The sequence below is a fragment of the Schistocerca serialis genome, chromosome 1, assembly GCF_023864345.2.
Source record: "Schistocerca serialis cubense isolate TAMUIC-IGC-003099 chromosome 1, iqSchSeri2.2, whole genome shotgun sequence".
Classification (NCBI taxonomy): Eukaryota; Metazoa; Arthropoda; class Insecta; order Orthoptera; family Acrididae; genus Schistocerca; species Schistocerca serialis.
Genome location: NC_064638.1, coordinates 910404866 through 910421686, shown reverse-complemented (window position 1 = coordinate 910421686; position 16821 = coordinate 910404866). Strand labels below are relative to the sequence as shown.

General features: G+C 45.6%; 1 protein-coding gene across 1 annotated transcript in view; it reads right to left on the bottom strand.

Annotated features, from left to right (window-relative positions):
- Positions 1-16821, bottom strand: part of LOC126446060 (sodium-dependent serotonin transporter) — a 507897-nt gene that overhangs the window by 165798 nt on the left and 325278 nt on the right. The window contains exon 6 of the mRNA XM_050090978.1: positions 67-201. Coding sequence (XP_049946935.1) covers positions 67-201 — 135 coding nt within the window. The remainder of the gene's footprint in view (positions 1-66; positions 202-16821) is intronic.

Genomic DNA, 16821 nt, shown 5'->3' with positions numbered 1-16821 from the left:
GACGACGGGACGGTATTCGCAGTGGCAGGCTGAGCGCAGTGCAGCAACAGTGGCAGTGGCGCTGACCTTGGCGTTGCTGAGCTTGTGCCACTCCGGGGTGAGGTAGTAGCGGATGCCCTCGGCGGCCCCCGGCAGCGTCACGCCGCGGCACAGCAGGATCACCAGCACGCCGTACGGCGCCAGCGCCGTCACCCACACCGCCTGCAGAACACGACAAACGCCAGCCCTCCCAGCACACAGCGCTCACCAACATCACACCACACACTACATAACCAGCATACATAAATTTAACATTCATTAATCGCGACGCGTTTCGGAGGCTATCGCTATCTTTAGTGGGTAGTTTTCTCTCTTACTTCCTAAAAACCAAAATTCACACCTGACGCTGAAGGTAACGTTTTGACACACGCTTTGAGTTGTTAATATCAATGTCAAGTACAGGTTAAGTAGCTTCTGGATGCATAAAGAGGCTACAATTCAGTTGAGAAACCATCTTATATTTCCTTGTATGCAGGATGATTCAGCTGCCCCTACCTATATGTTTTATGCAACCTGCAACGCTTTCAAAACCCACACCCGAGTTTTTCGTATTTCCGATGTGCAAACTACTAGTTCTACATTAAAAATGAACAGATCTTTGTCCGCCTCCGTAGTGCAGCGGTTGCGTTACCGCATACCACGCAAGGTTCGATTCCTGGCAGGGGTCAAGTGTTGTGTGTCTTCCATCATCGTTGACACGCAAGTCGCCGAAGTGGCGTCAACTAAAAAAGACTTGCAATACGGCGGCCGAACCCCAGAGGGGATAGCCCAGCCAATAAATGCCATACGATCATTTCTTTTTTTTTTTTTCAACAGATCTTTTTGTGGGAAATTTAATGGAGTTAAGTTTTTCGGTGTGATACGTTTTTGCTGGAGGCTACAGTTTTCAAGTTTAAGAATAACACGTTTGAAGGTCACTTTTTCTTGAATAATTAGAGAACTAGCGCCTCTCCAGAAAATATATCCCAATGCAAAATTTTACTACAGGAAATTTTTCTACAAAAAGGTCCTGTTCATTTGTTTGGGTGGGATTAATGGTTTGCACGTGGCGAGCGAAAGAATATGAAAGTCATGCACGTGGTATTTTAGGGTGTTTCGGGTTGCATAAAACTCATGGGTAAGAACAGCTGATTCACCCTGAATAGGGAGAATGTGCAGCAGATACTTTGCCCAACAAAAAATGTAAGTACCTCAGACATGTAGATTCCCCAAAAAATCCGTATAACAGACAAACAACCAAGCTTCAAAATCAAAATAACGACACTATTTCCAGATACAATTTGTCATTTTACCTAATCGTCATCAAATCTGAAGACTTGAAAGTTATGTACCACACTTTCGCTGTTAATCAGTAGTGTGCAAGTGGATAAGGGAAGAGCTGATTTCTGCTGCTCAGTAAAACTGTGTTCACATTCCAGGTAACATGTAAAAAGTATCCCAGAGTTTGTTGGGATGACTGAACATTTTCTGAGTCATTGCTGAAGCATTCATTGCTCGCAGAAGCCCAGATAGATGATGTGATCACGCGGTTTTAGGCGCCATGTCACGGATCGCACGGCTCTTCCAACCGGAGGTTCGAGTCCTTTCCTCGGGCATGGATGTGTGTGTTTCAGTTAGTTTAAGTAGTGTGTAAGTATAGGGACTGATGACCTCGGCAGTTTGGTACCTTAGGAATTCACACACATTTGAACATTTAGATGATGATACAAGATAAGGTCCACGAAGCAACACCTACATCCTCTTAGTGTAACGCTCCAATATCTAAGCAGTCAGCAGTTTACTATGTAACTATACCTGTAACTCAAGATAAGCAAGAAGTCTCGCATAGTAAACCCTGCCATTAACAGGAAAATCGTTGCGATATCCAAGTGTAGATTGTCTGGAGTCCGCCGGCCGGGGCAGAAGTAATTCACTGTTTTATGCAGCTGTTCAAAAACTATTTCCCACGTAGGCGTTGTTGACGGATGGACCATAACGTGCGTTAGTGAGTCATCGGAGTGAGGAGATGTATGCGTGCCACAGAAGGTTACCTGTTTGGCGATCTGTGTGTAGGGCAACATCATAATTCAGGTTCGAAACTGAGATTTTTCTTTATCAAGCATTAATTGTTAAGACTCACTTCGCCATAGTAAATTCTTGAGGAAACCTACAGGTCATTAAATCTTTTACACTACAACAACATTATGCCGTAAATCATGCAAATTAGTAAACAAATGAAAATTATTCTGCTACTGATAGCACATGAATCGGTACGAACTTATACAAGTGTTCATAAGATTTCTGCTGTGCACCGATCTCGCCAGTCGGTGGTAGGATGTCATCCACATCTGGTCTCTGTACTAGTCATTCTAACTATGTTCTCGAATTTTAATCACTTTTTGTGATAAATTGTGTCAACTAGTTCATTGAAAACTGTTTTACGGTTCTTGTTAATAAATACACCGTAATGGCATTCCAGGACTTATTTCAAATAGATTAGCTATCCGATCTCCAGGTCATCTGCTTGTATCTCTGAAGGAATCCAACATTCTTTCAGAACTGCTTTAAGGAACAACATCAATGAGAGATCTACGGAGAACATGTAAGAGCAATTCATACACACAGATTCATTCAGGTAATCCAGGAAAGGGTTAACTTATGCATTCTCAAGCGGGGAGGTATCACAGGTTGTTCGGTACACCTTGTCTACCGTTTCGTATGAACGAGTGGCTAAACTGAGAAACGTTTATACTGGGTGATTTCTATTAACATTTAAAAACCCTCCAAGCGGTGTCGATGACACTGAAATAAGTAGTTTGATATAAGACACAAGTGGCCGAAAAAGTCGGGGAATACCCCAAAAGTGGATGACAAGCGTTAAACATGTGACGGAACCAGATGACGTAACTCACGCACGTACAGCGGTTGTGATTGTCGACCCTACCCGCGCCGGTAGGGGGCAGTGCTGCACATGGCTCCGCTTGCTTCTCTGTTTTCATTCATGTACCATCCAGTGGGACACAGTAGTGCACACAAATAGCAACAAACCAAATGTCATTTCATACGTTAAGTCTTATCTGATAATTGACCTTGATTTCAGAATGCAGCATGGCTGACCATTGGGTTGGAAATGGAAATGAAGTCCCATGCTTCTTTACAGAGCGTAGGGGAACGATGCGGGAGACCCGCACCGCCTTACTAGGCAAGGTCCTAATGGAGGTGGTTTGCCGTTGCCGACCGTAATGGGAATGAATGATGATGATGAAGACGACACAACAACACCCAGTCATCTCGAGGCAGGAGAAATCCCTGACCCCGCCGGGAATCGAACCCGGGACCCCGTGCTCGGGAAGCGAGAACGCTACCGCGAGACCACGAGGACCATTGGTTTACCTTCCCTCAAAACACTTTTAGCCTTGAGTGTAGACTTACGTGCAGGGTTTCTGGTTCACGCATTCGACAATCCTCAGTAACAAACCATGCGTGAGAAAGTAAAACGCACAGTGGGAAACTTTCTGTGACGTAGATGCATGTCTGGAAGCTATTTAAACGCAAACCGATTCATCGTATTACCACAATCGCGAGCACTACCGTATTACATGAAATAATGCAAGGACGATACCAGTGTAGCCTAGCGGAGCGATAAGTACCACTTTACCTTACTTCGACAAGCCCAACTGCTGCACGTGCTACGAAATACGTCACGAGGTAACATCACATGTACAACATTTGTCATGAACTTTCGGGCTATTTCCCGACATTTTTGGCTCCGTGAGTCTTATATTAAATTACTTGTCTCAGCGTCATCTACATAACTTCGGAAGTTTTTAAACGTTAATGAGAATCACCCTGCAAAGGTTTGGGAGCACATGGATATCTTGCAAACACGCAACTACAATCCCCTGATACCATTTGTTGTACAACATTTATGTGACTGCTATTTCGTTTCATGTAAGTTCTTACCCATACTGAGAAGTCATAGAACAACGATTATTTATCGACCACCAATCATCCATTTATTTCGAAAAGCATTATAGTCACTGTCAGTAAAGTATAAAACGAAAAATAGGTACTGTATTAACCGACGGGAGGCTGCAACGTATACGATGTCGATTTTATAGGTGTCCCCAAAATAAAAAGGCTTTGACAAGCTGCTTTGCATGCAGCCACAATCCGCTGCAAGGTGTGTGCAGCATACGTGATTGTTGCGTGTGAGGAGTCCTGGTGTGCATCAAGTTCGCAAGTACCCAAGTGAAGGTCGACGACAGCGAGTATGTCGGGTGTGAAGGGCAGGACGGCAGGAGAGGGGACGGCGGGAGGTGCAGCAGGTATTAAATGCCGGCTGCCGAGAGCGGCAATCCAGGGACGGGCCGGGCTCGTATATTTTAAGTAAACGCCGGGGAGCGGCTATCGAGCGGCCACCTTTTGAAGGTGGCGCCGCGCCGCGCGTTATGAGCCGTTGCCAGCGCACCGCCCAGTCTCCAGGCCACGCCGCGCCAGGCGACGCCTGCTGCCGACACGACACGATACGACACGACGCCGGCGACAGGGGCTGCAAACCACGGAAGCCCAGCAAGTGAACTCCCCCAGTCACAGCATGAGGCCGTTACATACGTCCAAACGGAACGAAGGGCTCGACTCAGTCGAATGAAACTTTGTTCACATACGACGTATACAGGGTGACAATTATTAAACTGCGCATTTTCAACTTCTCGCGACGTAATGAATAGTCCATTAAATTTCGGACATGCAGCCGTGCAAATAAAATTTCCTCCACTGATATTTCGGCCGCGTATCATCCGACCTTCCTCAGAGTGAGTCACTAGACTGATGACAACATGTTTTTTTTCCTTTATTGTTAATTTCACACCTGATGCAGGTAGGCCAGCAGCGGCTTATTATGTCGCTCTTCGGCCACAGATAAAACTAAAGATTCAAAAGAAGTCAATCGTAGAACAGACAGGGTGGATATACAGACGTAGACATACAAAATTAAAACACACGGAGCCGTTCACGGGCGCAGAGTCCAAGATAAGAATGTTCAGGCACGTGGACACGCACAGAGATGATAGATGGCACACGCGAACGTTGGAGCACAAACGAATGAACACTGGAACACTTGAGCACGAACACGACGCCACACACAAACACTAGGCGATGATCTCCGGCGCGCGAATATCAACGTAACATGTGCGAGTCCGGGGACTTACCAAGAGGGGAAGAAGGCGGTGGGGGAGGGAGAGGGCAAAGCAAAGATGCCAATGGCAGAGGAGATGGTAGGAGGAATGGAGGTATAGGGGTAGGGGAAGCCCAGGGGAGGAGTGGGGAGAAAGGGAGAATGGAGGGAAGGGGGAGAGAAGGGAGAGAGGGTGCCCATAGGAACAAACACAGGAAGAGGGAGGGAGGATCAAAGTTGTTAGGAGGGGTAGATGGAGGGGAGGAGGGCATCATCAGGGAGGGGGAGCTGGCGGAAGCAACCTTGGGAGAGGGTATGGAGAGTGGAGAGATGGAGAGCAGGTGGGACGTGAAAATACAGGCGTGGCAGCGGATGGGGGCGGGAGAGGATGGGAGAAACCAGCGGGTGAGGAGGATTGAGTTTACGGGAGGTGCAGAGGATCCACATCCGTTCGAGGAAAAGGAGGAGGTGCGGGAACGGAATAAGGTCATACAGGATCCACGTGGGGGAGGGGAGACGGATGCGATAGGCGAGGCGAAGAGCATGGCGTTCTAGGATCTGAAGGGATTTGTAAAAGGTAGGGGGAGCGGAGATGCAGGCAGGGTGGGCGTAGCAAAGGATAGGGCGGATGAGGGATTTATAGGTATGGAGCATGGTGAAGGGGTCCAGACCCCATGTACGGCCAGATGAGACGGAGTCGGGAGCGTGCCTTGGCTTGGATTGTCCGGAGGTGGGGGGTCCAGGAGAGGCGACGGTCGTGGGTGACGCCAAGGTACTTAAGTGTGGGGGTGAGGGCGATAGGACGGCCATAGACGGTGATATAGAAATCGAGGAGGTGGAAGGAAGGGGTGGTTTTACTTACAATGATCGCCTGGGTTTTGGAAGGATTGACCTTAAGCAACCACTGGTTGCACCAAGTGGTGAACCGGTCAAGATGGGATTGGAGAAGGTGTTGGGAGCGCTGCAGGGTGGGGGCGAGGGCAAGGAAGGCGGTGTCATCGGCGTAAGATGACAAGATGCCAAGTGCGGCCTTATATGCTCCACCGCGGCGGTACTGCGCATGCGGGTCACAGATGCTGGCGGCGGCAGAGAAATACGCTTACACTTGCGCCGCCTGTGGCGAAGGCGTACAGACATTCGATTCGCTTATCGATGCATGATCGGTGGCGGTGACACCATGACGACTTCTCTGCAGTTTGATTACTCCAAGAGATGGATTCCACGCTTTGTCCAAATTAAAACCATTATATCTATTTATTAAATTATTAGCTAATTTAATCTCTACAGCTTCCTTGAAGACAGATTCCCAAAAAGAAGAGGTGGATGTTAAAATCTTCACATCACTGTAATTCGTGGAATGTCCTGTATCAATATAATGTTCGGCCACAGCTGACTTGTCTGGCTGTAATAAGCGTGTGTATCTTCGATACTCCACACACCTCTCACGAACGGCGCGTGTTGTTTGCCCTACGTATGACTTCTCACAATTTCCGCAAGGAATCTGATACACACCCGCTTTACGAAGCTGTAAATCGTCCTTCACAGACCCGAGTAAAGCTGCAATCTCCGTGGGGGAACCGATCACCTTAACACAGTGTTTCTCAGAATACGGCCTATCTTCGAGGAAAGAGCACCCACATAAGGCAAAAGAGCACAAGATCTAAAGAAATTACTATCTTCTTCCCCATTACATACCTGCATTTTAGGTCTTGCATCGAATTCTCTACGAATTTGTTGCGGGGAAAATCCATTCGATTTAAAAATGCTCTTGAGGTACGTGAGCTCTTCTTGCAAATTGTCTTTATCGGATACACAGTGCGCTCGATGCACTAAGGTCTCACTCTGAGGATGGCCGGACGATACGCTGCCGAAATATCAGTGGAGGAAATTTTATTTGCGCCGCTGCATGCCCGAAATTTAATGGAATAATTATTGAACTGTATGAAATAAAATCATCCTAACTTCTGAACGGTTTGAATTACAACTTTCAAACAACACGATTGACAGCGGGGCATGATGGAAATTAGTAACCGCTTGCATGGTTTTGTCAAGCTTCGAAGCCCACTTTTATCTGAATTAGTTAGTCAGCAAGCAAAACTGGCGCATTTGGGGAACTGACAACCCGCATTTCGCGATCGAGAAGTATCTTCACCCTCAATTGGTGAGTGCGTGGCGTGTAATGTCCAAATTCTTCAAATGGCTCTGAGCACTATGGGACTTAACATCAGTCCCCTAGAACTTAGAACTACTTAAACCTAACTAACCTAAGGACATCACACACATCCATGCCCGAGGCAGGATTCGAACCTGCGACCGTAGCAGTCCCGCGGTTCCGGACTGAAGCGCCTAGAACAGCTCGACTACCGCGGTCGGCTTGCAATGTCCAGTCACGGAGTAATCGGTGCGATATTTTCTTTGAGGGCACGGAGATTACCGAACGGTACATGGATCATTTGGAAAATTATTTCATCCCCATTATCTAAAGCGACCCTGATTTCTACAAGATGTGGTTCATGCAAGACGAAGTTCGACATCGAAACAGGAGAGTGTTTGATGTCCTGGGAGGAACACTTTTGGGACAACACTCTGGCTCTGCGGTACCCAGATGCCAAATTCTCCGGATCTGAACACATGCGACTCCATTTTGTGGGGCTATATTAAAGACAAGGTGTAAAGTAATAAACCCAAAACGATTGCTGACGAAAGCAAAATTTCGCATAATGTGTCAGTGCCAAATAACGTAACTTGAAGCATGCCTAGAAGGAACAGTACAGTACTGAAGGTAATTGAAAGTAATATCCATTGAGACGAACAAAAGGCTAGACATAGATGTTGACAGTCTCCACGTTTGCTCGATGTGATGACACGGAAGAGAGTGCTTTGTGCTTAGCATTTCTTTGTTAAGGTGGCATTATTTTCACAAGTGGTAACGTGGGGTCCAGTGGATCCCCATGATGTGTTAATGTTGCTGCGTACATATAATATTAATAAAAAATGGTTCAAATGGCTCTGAGCACTATGGGACTTAACATCTGAGGTCATCAATCCCCTAGAACGTAGAACTACTTAAACCTAACTAACCTAAGATCATCACACACATCCATTCCCGAGGTAGGATTCGAACCTGCGACCGTAGCGGCAGCGCTGTTCCGGACTGAAGGGCCTAGAACCACTCGGCCACAGCAGCCGGTGAGAGTTCATGGAACCGCCTTTAAACTTCTCTCTGCAGATTCTTCTCGAGCAGTGTGCGGGCAATTTGAACACTTAAGTCTTCTTGTGCGAGCTCTTATTTGTCTTATTTTATTATTATGATCATTTCTCCCTATGTAAGAGATCGCCAACAAAATTTTCACTCTGAGGACAAATCTGTTGATTGAAATTTCGTGAGAAAGTCGTGTCGCAGCGATAAACACCTTTGTTTTAATGACTGCCATCTCAATTAGCGTATCACATTCGTGGCACATATTTCGTGCTTAAGTTTTGCACACCAGTATAGTTGCAACATATTGAGCATGACAGATGAAGATATTACCCCACTGGTAACTATTCACTGGAAACAGTAACATCCATTAAACACCTACGATTAATCGTACGGACAGTCCGCCTCTGGTAGCTGAGTGGTGAGAGTGACGGAATGTCATACCTAACGGCCCATGTTCGATTCCTGGCTGGGTCGGAGATTTTCTCTGCTCAGGGACTGGGTGTTGTGTTGTCCTAATCATCATCATTTCATCCCCATCGACACACAAGTCGCCAAAGTGGCTTCAACTCGAAAGACTTGCGCTTGGCGAACGGTCTACCCAACGGGGCCCTAGCCACACAGCATTTCCATTTCCATCGTACAGACTGACTTAAAGTGCAATAACCACATGAAACAAACTGTTCACTGAGAGGATCATAATGATATGTAATTTATCTGCGAAGTAAATGGCTTACAACACACGTTCTGGAGCGAGTCTTGCGTATTGTTCATCGATCTGTATTAATAGAAGATGTGGAATCGATCAGTCGGCGGGACAGCATTACGCAGAAACTTAACAAATTCCAGTGGGAGACGCTGCAAGGGAGGCGTTGTGAAGTGTGGAGAGGTTTCCGAAGGCGTACTTTCCAAGACGAGCCAAAGAACGTATTAGTTCCTCCCACAGACGTCTCGCGAAACTACCAGGGCGACAACACGAGAGAAATTAGTGTTAGTTTATTCTTACCAGGCATCATTCGCGATAAATAAGTAAAGTCTTGTGGGCGAGGGGAGCGGTGGATGGGAGAGAGATAGTGTTATCAGAAGAAACGTCCGCCACACACCATAAGGTACTCAGCGGAGCATAGTCGCAGCTGAGGACGAGGGCTGTGTACGATGCGGGACACCAGTGCTGAGCTGGAGTTCAGACTACAGAGTACGGGGTGCTGGTGGCGCGCCGTGGCCTAACGAAGTACGCAGGCCCGCGCGGCGCGTCAAGGCGTGTGCGGCGCAGCACTCCACTCCAGCAACAAAGGCGGCGCTGCGCCTGCGGCGGCTACCCGGCGCACGGCGTCTTAAACCCGTCCTCACAGCGGCGGGCACCCCCCACAGAGACAAACATTTCCTTCTTGCAACTCACTCATTTCTAGTAAAGCCCCTCTAAAAGGAACCTACAAATGTGACCATTCCAGGTTGGACTACATCGCGACTGTTGTTGGTACCAGGTGAAACTACGGTACAAATTATTGTAACCGCTCACGATTTATTTTTATTCTCACGATAATCAAGTGGATTTACGTTAATAAATATGACATCTATGTCTTGTGTACATGGTGGTCCATTGATGGTGACCGGGCCAAATATCTCACGAAATAAGCATCAAACGAAAAAACTACAAAGAGCGAAACTCGTCTAGCTTGAAGGGAGAATCCAGGTGGCGTCATGGTTGGCCCGCTAGATGGTACTGCCATAGGTCAAACGGACATCAACTGCGTTTTTTTAAAATAGGAACCCCCATTTTTATTACATATTCGTGTAGTACGTAAAGAAATATGAATGTTTTAGTTGGACCACTTTTTTCGCTTTGTGATAGATGGCGGTGTAATAGTCACAAACGTGTAAGTACGTGGTATCACGTAACATTCCGCCAGTGCGGACGGTTTTTGCTTCGTGATACATTACCCGTGTTATAATGGACCGTTTATCAATTGCGGAAAAGGTCGATATCGTATTGATTTATGACTATTGTGATCAAAATGCCCAACGGGCGTGTGCTATGTATGCTGATCGGTATCCTGGACGACATCATCCAAGTGTCCGGACCGTTCGCCGTATTGTTACATTATTTAAGGAAACAGGAAGTGTTCAGCCACATGTGAAGCGTCAATCACAACATGCAACAAATGATGATGCCCAAGTAGATGTTTTAGCTGCTGTCGCGGCTAATCTGCATATCAGTAGCAGACAAACTGCGGGAGAATCTCAAAAACGTCGGTGTTGAAGTGCTACATCAACATCGATTGCACCCGTACCATATTTCTATGCACCAGGAATTGCATGGCGACAACTTTGAACGTCGTGTACAGTTCTGCCACTGGGGACAAGAGAAATTACGGGACGATGACAGATTTTTTGCGCGCGTTTTATTTAGCGACGAAGCGTCATTCACCAACAGCGGTAACGTAAACCGGCATAATATGCACTGTTGGGCAACGTAAAATTCACTGGGCAACTGGAACATCAGCGACCTTGGCGGGTTAATGTATGATGCGGCATTATGGGATGAAGGATAATTGTCCCCATTTTATCGATGGCAATCTAAATGGTGCAATGTATGCTGATTTCCTACGTAATGTTCCACCGATGTTACTACAAGATGTTTCACTGCATGACAGAATGGCGATGTACTTCCAACATGATGGATGTCCGGCACATAGCTCCCGTGCGGTTAAAGCGGTATTGAATATCATATTTCATGACAGGTGGATTGGTCGACGAAGCACCATACCATGGCCCACACGTTCACCGGATCTGAGGTCCCCGGATTTCTTTCTGTGAGGAAAGTTGAAGGATATTTGCCATCGTGATCCACCTACAACACCTGATAACATGTGTCAGCGCATTGTCAATGCATGTGCGAACATTACGGAAGGCGAACTACTCGCTGTTGAGAGGAATGTCGTTACACGTATTGCCAAATGCATTGAGGTTGACGGACATCATTTTGAGCATTTATTGCATTAATGTGGTATTTACAGGTAATAAAGCTGTAACAGCATGCGTTCTCAGAAATGATAAGTTCACGAAGGTGCATGCATCACATTGGAACAACCGAAATAAAATGTTCAAACGTACCTACGTGCTGTATGTTAATTTAAAAACCTACCTGTTAGCAACTGTTCGTCTAAAATGTGTGACTATTACAGCGGCAGCTATCACAAAACGAAATGAGTGGTCCAACTAAAATATTCATATTTCTTTATGTACTACACGAATATGTAATAAAAATGGGGGTTCCTATTTAAAAAAACGCAGTTGATATCCGTTTGACCTATTGCAGCGCCATCTAGTGGGCCAACCATAGCGCCATCTGGTTTCCCCCTTCAAGCTAGACGAGTTTCGTTCTCTGTAGTTTTTTTCGTTTGACGCTTATTTCGTGAGATATTTGGCCCGATCACGATCAATGGACCACCCTGTATAGTGTAACCTGTGCACTCTCTAATAGCAGACGTCTAAACCGGAGGTCTCCGATTACAAACACGATGAGAAACAAAAAATGTAGAAATACGTATAGTGTCCACCGGCTCTTTTTCCTAAGGTGAAGGCAACCGTCACGCAATTTACGTAATTACACTGCCGGGAAAAAATTAGTACACCGGGAAAGACGACGTCGATTTTGATCCGATAACTGCATATGCCACCCGGGGGATAGTAGATGTACTGAAAATGGTTTTACGGACGTCCGCCAACAGATAGCTAGTGTGCATAGCTATCAGCGCGCCATCTGTGTCTACCTTTTAATAAGGAATGCTTACAGCCAAAAGGCTCGTTGGGGTGCAGATGTGCAGCCATGCCACGGAGATCCGTTTGTGCTACCTGCATCAAACTGAGCGAGTTTGAAAGGGCTCAGATTGTGGCCTTACGAGTGGCGGAGTGTTCCTTTCGGAGAATTGCCATACAATTTGGACGTACTGCCTCAGTCGTGCAAAGGTGCTGGTATCGGTGGTGACGTCAAAATTCTCACACCCCTAGACGAGCACATACACCCGCAAGGATTGTCGTATCGTAAAGGCAGCAGTAGCAGATTGTAGAGCTAATGGTTCTAATGGCTCTGTGCACTATGGGACTTAACATCTGAGGTCATCAGTCCCCTAGAACTTAGAACTACTTAAACCTAACTAACCTAAGGACACCACACACATCCATGCCCGAGGCAGGATTCGAACCTGCGACCGTAGCAGCAGCGAGGTTCCGAACTGTAGCACCTAGAACCGCTCGGCCACCCCGGCCGGCAGATTGTACAGCTACCACAGCACAGATAAGAGGCCTTGTGAGCCCAGGAGCGTCTTCCACAAACGCTACAGGATCGACGTGCACTGCTAAACTGGTGCCGTCAGAGGACCACTTGGAAGATGAAATGTCGCGCCGTGGTATTCAGTGATGAAATCAGATACTCCCTGCAGGAAAGTGATGGTCGTCAGCACGTACGACGTAGACCTGGTGAGCGCTGGCTCACGGAGTAGACTCGTCCAAACTCACTGGCCCGACCCCAGGCCTTATCGTCAGTGTTGCGATAAGCTACAAGTCCCGTTCAGCTTTGGTGTTTCTGGAGGGGACACTACACTGCGCTTGACGTGCAGAATGTTGTTAGATCCGTTATTTTGCCACTCTTGTAACAGGAAGGTGATGTATTGTTCCAACAAGATAACGCTTGGCCATACACCGCCTTTGAAGCGCAACGTGCTCTGCAAGACATGCACAGCAGGATCACTGGACATGTCTCCAATCGAGCACTTGTGGCATATGGTGCGATGAGGAATGATTCGTACGGCTCGTCAACCAACAACCCTTTCAGAACTACGTGAACAGGTCGAGCAGGCGTGGCATAACGTATTCCAGGACAGTGTTCGCCGTCTGTACGGTTGACTGGATTACAGAGTTAGTGCATGCATTGCCGCCCGTGGATGCTACGGCACATACTAATATGAGTATTTCCGTATGCGTCGATACATGGTACCTCAGAACCGCTTTAGCGGTTCATCTGCAAATGTAATCATTTCATGTACCTCGTATTTCCTGTTGCGGCAATAAATCTTGAGAGAATTGGAAACTTTTAATATGGTGCTCTAATTTTTTTCCGGCGATGTATTTTATAAGTAAGAAAATTTACGGCGTCAGTCTCGTTCTTGTTGTTACAGACTTCTTAAACAATTTCCAGTGGAGCACAAAAAACATGTACCATAGTTATTCAATTGGCTTCGCTTGCCACTTCTGGTACAACTGTAGAAGTGTGATCTACGTTTACTTACTACCGGCAGTGTAGATGGTTACCAAAGCAGAAACATCAGTGGAGGCCACTATATATCATAATGAAGAACTGATGCTTGTCGAAACCCTGAAGCTTCGTGGTGTACAGGATACATGGTGTTTTGTATTGTGCACACATACACCTCCTGGTACACATAAAATCTCATTTTTTTAATAACAGGACAATCAACATAAACACCTTAATATATACGCATATTACATTGCAGTTTTCGCATTATTGCCACTATATCAACGTAATCTATTTGAACATAGTGAAACAACGGATTTAAGTGTCTCAGATATTTAGGAGGCCATGATGGATTTCCAGTTCCGCCGGTCGGAGTGGCCGAGCGGTTCTAGGCGCTACAGTCTGGAACCGCGCGACCGCTACGGTCGCAGGTTCGAATCCTGCCTCGGGCATGGATGTGAGTGATGCCCTTAGGTCAGTTAGGTTTAAGTAGTTCTAAGTTCAAGGGGACTGATGACCTCAGAAGTCAAGTCCCATAGTGGTCAGAGCCATTTGAACCATTTCCAGTTCCACTTGCTGGACGACCTACGCAATCCTTTGCAAAAGAGGCAGGGCACTTCCTCGCACGTAGATGTCACCCCCTCCATCATTCCATTGGCCTATGAAACTGGAGGGTGGCTTAGGATCCGACAACTAACGCCCAAAACTACTGAATTGTTGCTCTAAGGAGAAACGGCAATAGACGTTCTGTCAAATTTCAGCACAAACTTTTACTATAGCAAAACAAAGTTCTCGATTGTGAGGATGATCTTCCAGTTTTCCCTTGTTAGAACTATTGAGGAGTCTGTGGCATTAAGTATGGTACGGCGCAAGTTTCTGATTCGCGTAAAACGGCAAAGAAAGTAAGCAGGATGTTTCATAGAGTGTAGCAGAACAGGTTTCCTCAGTAAACACGGACCATTAAAAAATACTAAGAACTGTAGAAGTAGGAAGCGCTGAGAAAAAAGTAATCAGTCACTTAGTATATAGTGCAAATATTATGAGAAAATAAATTTCGCTGTCGACAATTTCTTGAATCTCGAAACTACGCTGTTGTTGCAGTGCTTCACAGAAGAAATGAGGTGAAGCGCTGCCCAATGTGCTGCTGCCACACTATGAAACATGTGATACCACTGAATGTCATGGGCAACTCAAGGGAAGTTCCAGACTGACTTCACAACTTCTACCCTCCCTCAAGCTCATAAATAAAGGTTATTTTGCATGTCTTACAAAATAAAGAACCCTAGACACCTCATGAGAATCCAAATTTTCAACGTTACAAGTAGCTCTATTGTAATGGGTATTTTCTCTCTTTCTTGACCAGAGCAGGCCTCAGATCCCCAGAGAATTTGAGAAATTTTAATTATATTTGGAAAGAAAAGGAACATACGGACGCAGTTGTAACATTTTTACAACAAATCTGTAACTGCAGAAACCTAAGTACGATAATCTATACTCTCGCAGAACACGTAACGGTATGGGCAACGTACAACAGAAAACCGTACGTTTTCGTGACGGCCTGTTTAAATGTTTTTATATGCACATTTTCTTGGAATATGTAATCATATTTCCGCGTTCAGGTTATGAATGTAAAAAGGAGACCATTCTATATGTAAATTCTCGTCATTCATATTTGTGGATATATCTGATAGGCAATGATGTGCGGATTTCCCCTGCGATATGAATCTGTAACTACACTGTCCTTTCAACAGTTGACAGGATTTTCAAATGGATACGGAGCAATATTTTCTTGTCAGTCTTGATTACTGTGACAATATGTCAGCATGATTAGCACTTCAGCAGGAAAACTGTAGATTTGAATTACAAATTGTCGCGGACGCCAGTCCAATAGTTTAGTGATGGCAGAATTGAGTTGCGAAATATCTGACTGCTAGCTTAGTGCCCGCTGCTTCGCTCGTGTAGACTTATGGTCTCTACAGATATTTTGCTTTTTTTGTTTTTGTTTTTCTTTAGTATAATTTGTATGTTGTAAAGCCCATTGCTGTCTCCATCTCTTGTATCAACCCTTAGGGGTTGAATTTCCAAAAATTCTAAATAAGAATTTCTTTGTTTCTGACCGAGATACCAAAAACCCATTTTCGTAGTTCCATCTTAAAAATGGCCGTAATGGTGATATAATTACAAAAAATTTTGCATCCCCTATTTCACCACATAATGGGTGGAAATTCATGAAAGTATACACTGAGCAAACGTGTCTAGTCCACGCAAGCTAAGCTGCAGACAGGACATTAAAATTTAATAAAGCAAATCACTCTACAACAGTTGCGCCCTTTTTTTAAAAAAAATTGTTGAACTTATATATTCTTGTGCAGTGGGTACACCGGTTCCCGTGAGATCACCGAAGTTAAGCGCTGTCGGGCGTGGTCGGCGCTTGGATGGGTGACTATCCCGGCCGCCATGCGCTGTTGTCATTTTTCGGGGTGCTCTCAGCCTCGTGATGCCGACTGAGTAGCTATTCGACCGAATAGTAGCGGCTTCGGTCAAGAATACCATCATAACGACCGGGAGACCGGTGTGCTGACCCCACGCCCCTCCTATCCGCATCCTCCACTGAAGATGATACAGCGGTCGGATGGTCCCGGTAGGCCACTCGTGGCCTGAAGACGGAGTGCTATATATTCTTGTGCACATTGTTCACGTACAAATCAACACTCTAAGAACAGAGCACCTAGTCTATAGGAACAAAGTTCCAGACGTGGTATTAACATTTAATGAAGCAATACATCGTAAAAGATTTGCACTTTTTTTGAGAATTTAATTGAATTTATGTATTATTCCGTACATTGTTCATGCGCAAATCGAAAATCTAGAAAAAGTACACCTCGTCGTCTCCAATGCATATTCCTGTAATTTAATTGCATTTAAATGTGGTATCTACTTTTGCATCAGTAATGATTAGTCGCGTGGTAATTACAACAAATATAAGTTTATTAACATACCTTACGCCTACTGTAAAGTTCACACATTAGAAAGATGTTTCTTTTTCTATGCAATTCTGAAAAAGCTGATTTGTCATCATGACTGTTAAATAGCTTTCTTTGAATTAGTTCAGAAACTGCAACATCTCCTAAGCTTTCCATGCTAATTAAGGGTATAGATGAATGACCTTCTCCG